Below are 7,981 nucleotides of genomic sequence, written 5' to 3' on the forward strand. Positions count from 1 at the left end.
TAAGTGCTAAAATATTTATCTTTATTTAGAACAAATCAGTGAGAAGGATGAGGGCCCGTACTATACTCACCTGGGATCAGCGCCTACGGTTGCTGGTATACGGGAGGAGATGGAGAGAAGGTAAACAACACTTTCATAGTGGACTGTTTTGTATAATTACAAGATGCTGTTTGATTGTAAGTTCTTTATTACCTATTTTATCTCAAGGTCTGGTTTACATGGTCAAGCCATCAGGATTGAGAAAGTGGTGTACACTGGGAAGGAAGGAAAAAGTACACAGGGGTGCCCTATTGCAAAATGGGTAGGTTTTTTTTCATGTGTGTGTCTGTCAATCTCAATTCTCCATGAAAAATGGAACAGCTTCAGGTATGTAGAATATGTATTCGTAATTATAATAATAATTCTTGTACTCATCACAATTTAGGTAATCCGCCGAGCCAGTGTAGAAGAAAAGCTACTGGTGTTGGTTCGAGAACGCACTGGACATAAATGTGACACTGCCTGCATAATTGTTGCTATCCTAGTCTGGGAGGGCATTCAACCCAGCCTAGCAGACAAGCTCTACCTTGAGCTAAGTGAAACTCTAACAAAACATGGAGCCCTCACCCAAAGAAGATGTGCTCTCAATGAAGAGTGAGTGGCAGCAAAGCAAACACTAAGGGCGCTTTCACACTAGCACTGTGTTTTAAACGGACCAGAGTTCTTTTTCTCAGATAGTCCGCATCGTTTTATAAATGTGAGCGCGCATCCCAACTGTAGTTCGGACCAAACAAACACTGGTCCGCTCAAAAATTGTCAGTCCGCTTTAAGTGCACCCTGCTTTGCTTGTGAATGCAAGCGGACCAGGGTGCGCTTATGCTACATTACGTGCAGCGTCATACCATGCTCACTTCCCTCCCATCCACTCCAAGGGAGGTCTATCCTCTTCCAAATTTGTCCAATCAATGAGTGCGCCTTTTGTCCACGTGATGCTACCCGGAAAGTTTTGTTGGCGCAGTGTGAATACTGAACCTTTTCAACACGTCATTTGCAAGTGTTGTTGCAAGGTAGCTCTCCAATCAAACCCTGGTCCTCTTGTTCTAATGCAGTGCTTCTCAATTATTTTCTGTTACGCCCCCTCCAGGAATACATAAATGTTCCGCACCCCCTCCAACTCTCTGCCGCCACTGTAAATATACCTTAATATCATATCGTTTGTATTTAAAATTATTATAAGTACACCTCTGCATAACATTGTGTTCTTATTAATATTAAAGAAAAAATGTAATATACTAGTATATCAACTAGGGCTGTCCCAAACGACTAATTTTCTCCCGATTAGTCAGCCGATTATTTTTACGATTAGTCGACTAATCTAATAATTTAAATTTAAAAAATTTTTTTTTGGTTTTTGTTTACTAATTTAACAATGAAATTTTTGTTGACGCTTATCAATTCACAAAAAACATATTGGAATACTTAAATTATTTATTAAAGTACAAATAAACACGTAAATAACAAAAATAAATCACAAATAAACAATGAGTTCAAATACTGATAGAATTAACTACTGTAACATCCCGATTGAAAAGGTGGTCTCTTAAGCTGATGGTTTACAACTTTTATTCCATCCTTGATGTAATCACACTGTAAGAGCTGCGGTGCACACAAATAAAACAACACAATTAGAAGTTAGCAAAAACTTTTCATCTTTTTCCTTTTAAACCTTATTTATATATCAATGAATTGCCTTTACCTTAATTTATTACCTTATCATTGACAATCTCTCCCTTGAGTGCAATCACTGTATATACTGTATATATTTATGACCTTTTAACCTTATATAATTTTCTATACCATAAAATAAACCATAACATGAAATAAACCTTTCAGTTAGCATTAAGGACAATACTAATAGCACTTATAGGCCCATTGTCAATGAAACATTATTATTCAGTATGGCGACAGCACCCTCTGGTGTACAAAAATGAAAAGAAAAAAAAATTAACTGGGTGACGGCGCTTGAGGTGTTTATTCACGGCCGACGTGCAGCCAAACTTGGCATTGAAGAGACAGGACAGAAGAGTGTACCCTCCGTTGTTTCTTTGAAATAAGTCAATTTTTTTGGACACTCTGGTGCGCTTTTTTTGGCTTTGTGCCGCTTTCCCCGCTTGCATACAGAGCATCCGACATTCTGAACTTACCACGCATATATTTTTTAACCCTTCGTTAACCGTCGACGGGATGTTGTGCTCGTCGACGGATTTACGTCATCGATGACGTCGACTATGTCGACCAGTCGGGACAGCTCTAATATCAACTTACAATCAAGTGTAAAAAAACACATCCATTCTGTAAAAATACACTCACGATACATTTTTTGACCGTTTGATACTGAAAAATAAAATTGAATAAAATCACTAAATAATAATAAAAGTCAAATTGATTAGCAACATTAACCCATGAGGACAATATGTCGAACAGATAGACCGAAAAAACAAAAATTAATAGAACAAAAACGACAGTGTCACTGGACAGAGGGACAGTTTTTATTTTTGCTGCAGGCAGTATCAGCTCCTTTGCTATGGTGTGGGGTTATTTTGCACTGAGCAACTTGGTATGCCACCTTATATGATGTCGACAGTGCTTGCTGGTTTACTGATGTAACACTGACAAAGCGGAAGGATAGTTGACAATTATCGGCACATTTTCGCTGAAAAAAATAATTCCTGCTGTCTGCTGCGAACATTTTTGGACAAAGTAAACAAACTGGTCTTTCCTCGTCTCCCAATGTACCAAAAGCTACATACTCTTCGTCATATTTCCTCGTCTTAGCTTTTCATATCTCCAGTGCTCTTTGCTGTGGGCTCTTGTTTGGTTCAAAAATACTGCGCATACGCTGAAAATGAGAGCGGCACTGCCACCCACTGAGTGGATGTGCAATCACACTTTATTCTAGTACGGCAAAAAAGTATGTTCCCCAAGGTCACATGTAGAGATGTCCCGATCGATCGGCATCCGAATTGATCGGGTCCGATCACGTCATTTTCAAAGTATCGGAATCAGCAAAAAAATATCGGACATGCCTTTTTTCAATTTTTTTTTTTTTTTTTAATTAAATGGTTTTCTAATTGTATTTAACGTTACAGACATAATGTGTTACACTTTCCAGAGTCTTTAGTTTAAGCTTAAGGTAAGGTTATCAAATTTATCGCGTTAATGGCGAGAGTTAATATTTTTTACATTTATCACGTTACAATATTTAACCTATATATAGAGCTAAAAGGCAGCGTAAAATGAGTAGAGTGAATTTTGGCAGTCTTTGGAGCCTTTTTTTAGTTGGCTAAAGCCTTAAAATCCCACTCTCAACAATTTGAAATATCGTGGGAAACAATGTGGGGAAGAAAGGTAGTAATTGATCTTTTTCTTAACACCCTATGTTATTTCCCAACGCAGAGAAGATATATCAATTGGTGCCACTACACACAGTCATTGTTCCACTTCCCATCATGCATTTGGGCAGAACAGTTAAATGGCTACAATATCATTTACTGAAAGCTCAACAAATACACTAGATGGCAATATTTAGTCACAATATACAAAGTCACATTTATCCTCTAAGAATTCTTAAGTCTTTCTATCCGTGGATCCCTCTCACAGATAGAATGTTAATAATGTAAATGCCATCTTGAGGATTTATTGTCATAATAAACAAATACAGTACTTATGTACTGTATGTTGAATGTATATATTCGTCCGAGTTTTATTCATTTTTTTCTTAATGCATTGCCAAAATGTATATGATCGGGAAAAATTATCGGGAATGATTGGAATTAAATCGGGAGCAAAAAAAAAGCAATCGGATCGGGAAATATCGGGATCGGCAGATACGCAAACTAAAACGATCGGGATCATATCGGGAGCAAAAAAACATGATCGGAACAACCATCGTCACATGTGCCGCCCCCAGCTTCGCTATGCGCCCACCTGGGGGGCCCGCCCCACTATTTGAGAAGTACTGGTCTAATGTGAAAGTGCCCTAAAACACATTGAGGGTGTGTCAAAAGTCACTGTGCACCTTATTTTTCTTGTTAACGTTATCTAAGTATCATTCAGAGAGGCGTGAGGCTATCAGAATTTGACTGCTAAAAGCTTTGCATTTGTAAAGGTTATTCGGTCTCTGACTGCAGTTCAGTGTAAATTTTAGAAGCTTAATCACTGTCCCATTGCTCTAATGCATATGTAGATGTAGGCTATCCATGGAAAGCTCCTCCAAACAAGCTGTTAATGACAAACTAAACAGACGTAGGCCTGCTACTACCACTACAAAAGTAGATGCCTCATTCTTAAAGTAGACATTTACGCGAAGCCAGGGAAAGATCCAGAATGCTAAATTATTACTTAATGTCAAACAAAACACAATATGATGACAGCCTCTGAAGGTGATAAATACCCAACTCAGGTTGGTGAGCATAATTATGAAAGTTGTTTCATGTTAAGCTTGATGCTCTCCAAAACATCGCTGAATAGAGCTTTTGTTGAAGTTTAGTTCCAGTGCAGCACTCCAGATAAACTTTCCTAGAATTGTGCAAACAACTTCTCTATTGAGTTTGGTTTTCATCAGTTTTTTTCCATGAATGTAAATTGCACTATGCTTTTGGAGGAGTGACAGAGCCATTAAACCTTCTAAACTGCAGTCAGGGATGGAAACCTTCTTGCCAGGCAGTAATTTTGCAACATTGCTCAATGTAAGTTGACGAACTATGGGCAACGGTACGATATGGTTACAAAAACTGCAACGCTTTCTGGTTGATGGCCTCATGTCTGTCTAAATGATAAAAGTATTGTGACTCTTGGGCACTCTGTATTCCCAAATATGCTGTTATCTTTGCATGTTGATGGACGCTTGTCTTTAAAATATAGCAGTGCCTTGAGATACGTCGGGCCCAGTGTTGAGATAAGAAATGCATTTTAATGGGGAAATATGTTATCTGTTAAGTGTTTTGAGATAAGTGTGTGTGCCCGTGGATAAATGTAATCAATGTAACCCATATCTGAAAGAATTGTAACAGAAAACACAGCAGGTGATATCCAACCTGTTTCCAATTTTGCTTGCACTACAAAAGTAATGGGTATGCAAACCTTTCAGGAGGACCTGTGCATGTCAGGGATTAAATCCAGATGCATGTGGAGCTTCATTCTCCTTTGGATGCTCATGGAGCATGTACTACAATGGCTGCAAATTTGCAAGGAGTAAAATTCCAAGAAAATTCAAACTACAAGGAGATGATGTCAGAGAGGTATGCTCCACTATTATAATGCACATGTATCACTCAGGGTACATTTAAAATAATAATGATAATATCTATCTTTTAGGAAGAGCGATTGGAGCAAAATTTTCAACATCTTGCAACCTTACTAGGCCCCTTGTACAAAACAATGGCACCTGAAGCTTATGGAAACCAGGTGAGGACAAGATCGTTTGTAGCCCTTGGTATGAATAAATGATTATCTAGAAGGATGTTAATTCAACCAGCCTCACACAACAAAGGACACAAGTTTTGTTGTAGTGTCCTAACTGTACGATACATTGTACAGTGGGGCAAATAAGTATTTAGTTAACCACCAATTGTGCAAGTTCTCCTACTTGAATATATTAGAGAGGCCTGTAATTGTCAACATGGGTAAACCTCAACCATGATAGACAATGTGGGGGGGGGGGGGGGGGGGGGGGGGGGGTAGAAAATCACATTGTTTGATTTTTAAAGAATTTATTTGCAACTCATGGTGTAAAATAAGTATTTGGTCAATACGAAAAGTTCATCTCAATACTTCGTTATGTACCCTTTGTTGGCAATAACGGAGGCCAAGTTTTCTGTAACACTTCACTCTTCACTTGGTGTAAAGAGATCAACTGTGGGAGCAATCATTAGAAAATGGAAGACATACAAGACCACTCATAATCTCCCTCAATCTGGGGCTCCATGCAAGATCTCACCCCGTGGCGTCAAAATGATAACAAGAACGGTGAGCAAAAATCCCAGAACCACACGGGGGGACCTAGTGAATGACCTACAGAGAGCTGGGACCACAGTAAGAAAGGCTACTATCAGTAACACAATGCGCCGCCAGGGACTCAAATCCTGCACTGCCAGACGTGTCCCCCTGCTCAAGCCAGTACACGTCCAGGCCCGTCTGCGGTTCGCTATAGAGCATTTGGATGATCCAGAAGAGAACTGAGAGAATGTGTTATGGTCAGATGAAACCAAAATAGAACTTTTTGGTGGAAACACAACTTTCTCGTGTTTGGAGGAGAAAGAATACTGAATTGCATCCGAAGAACAACATACACACTGTGAATCATGGGAGTGGAAACATCATGCTTTGGGGCTGTTTTTCTGCAAAGGGACCAGGACGACTGATCTGTGTAAAGGAAAGAATGAATGTGGCCATGTATCGAGAGATTTTGAGTGGAAAAACTCCTTCCGTCAGCAAGGGCATTGAAGATGAGACGTGGCTGGGTCTTTCGGCATGACAATGATCCCAAACACACAGCCAGGGCAACAAAGGAGTGGCTTCGTAAGAAGCATTTCAAGGTCCTGGAGTGGCCTAGCCAGTCTCCAGATCTCAACCCCATAGAAAATCTGTGGAGGGAGTTGAAAGTCCGTGTTGCCCAACAACAGCCCCAAAACATCACTGCTCTAGAGCAGGGGTCTCCAACCCAGTCCTCAAGGCCCACTGTGGGTCCTGGTTTTTGTTCCAGCCGATCCAGCAGAGACGATTGAACCAATAAGGCTTCTGCTAAAACAAGCCACACCTGACTGCAATCAACTGATTGCACTTGTAAAACACCAGATTGGGGAAAAAGTGTTGTCATGGTGTTTGGTAGGAATTAAATCCTGTACCCACAGTGGGCCTTTGTGGAATAGGTTGGGGACCCCTGCTCTAGAGGAGATCTGCATGGAGGAATGGGCCAAAATACCAGCAAGTGTGTGAAAAGCTTGTGAAGAGTTACAGAAAACATTTGGCCTCCGTTATTGCCAACAAACGGTACATAACAAAGTTTTGAGATAAACTTTTGGTAATGACCAAATACTTATTTTCCACCATGATTTGCAAATAAATTTAAAAATCAAACATTGTGATTTTCTGAATTTTTTTTTCCACATTCTGTCTCTCATGGTTGAGGTCTACCCATTTTGACAATTACAGGCCTCTCTAATATTTTCAAGTGGGAGAACTTGCACAATTAGTGGTTGACTAAATACTTATTTGCCCCACTGTATATTATTGAAGACGACCTTTTCCACCTACCTTATCTTAGTTAAATGAATGTTTATGTTAACAGGTGGAACATGAGCAGAGAGCACCCGATTGTCGTCTGGGGGTAAAGGACGGTCGACCTTTCTCTGGGGTTACTGCTTGTCTGGACTTCTGTGCTCATGCTCATAGAGATGTCCACAACATGCAAGGGGGGAGCACTGTAGTAAGGAAACCATGTCTCTCTATATTATTATGTTTGATGCATGAAATTTGAGCGAAAACCCTCCATTCGCTCTGTGGTATCCTCAATAAATGATCTGTACCCACAGGTATGCACGTTAACAAGGGAAGATAACAGAGAGATTGGAAAAATACCAGAGGATGAGCAGCTCCATGTCCTGCCACTGTATAAAGTTGCCAACACAGATGAGTTCGGCAGTGAGGGGGGTCAGCAGGAAAAAATCCGCTCGGGTGCTATTCAAGCCCTCAGTGCCTTCCGCCGCCAGGTGCGTATGCTCGCTGAGCCTGCCAAGTCATGTCGCCAGAAGAAGCTGGAGTCTAAGAAAGCAAACGCTATCAAGAACAACATGACAGACAACTCTCATGATAAGGCTGACAAAGTTACCCCTTCTAAGATGAAAGCTGGGAATGGTGAAAACATCACTCTGAGCACACTTGTGCCAGGTAAAACCCATTTTACTAGGGGAACTGTTGGCCAGCTTTGTTACACAAATAATGA

General features: G+C 40.2%; 1 protein-coding gene across 1 annotated transcript in view; it reads left to right on the forward strand.

Annotated features, from left to right (window-relative positions):
* Positions 1 to 7,981, forward strand: part of tet2 (tet methylcytosine dioxygenase 2) — a 38,465-nt gene that overhangs the window by 24,756 nt on the left and 5,728 nt on the right. The window contains exons 3-9 of the mRNA XM_057842643.1: positions 30 to 120; positions 208 to 301; positions 425 to 633; positions 5,129 to 5,279; positions 5,356 to 5,445; positions 7,328 to 7,465; positions 7,572 to 7,926. Of these exons, the coding sequence (XP_057698626.1) occupies positions 30 to 120; positions 208 to 301; positions 425 to 633; positions 5,129 to 5,279; positions 5,356 to 5,445; positions 7,328 to 7,465; positions 7,572 to 7,926 (1,128 nt within the window). The remainder of the gene's footprint in view (positions 1 to 29; positions 121 to 207; positions 302 to 424; positions 634 to 5,128; positions 5,280 to 5,355; positions 5,446 to 7,327; positions 7,466 to 7,571; positions 7,927 to 7,981) is intronic.

The sequence above is a fragment of the Corythoichthys intestinalis genome, chromosome 8 (assembly GCF_030265065.1).
Source record: "Corythoichthys intestinalis isolate RoL2023-P3 chromosome 8, ASM3026506v1, whole genome shotgun sequence".
Classification (NCBI taxonomy): domain Eukaryota; kingdom Metazoa; phylum Chordata; class Actinopteri; order Syngnathiformes; family Syngnathidae; genus Corythoichthys; species Corythoichthys intestinalis.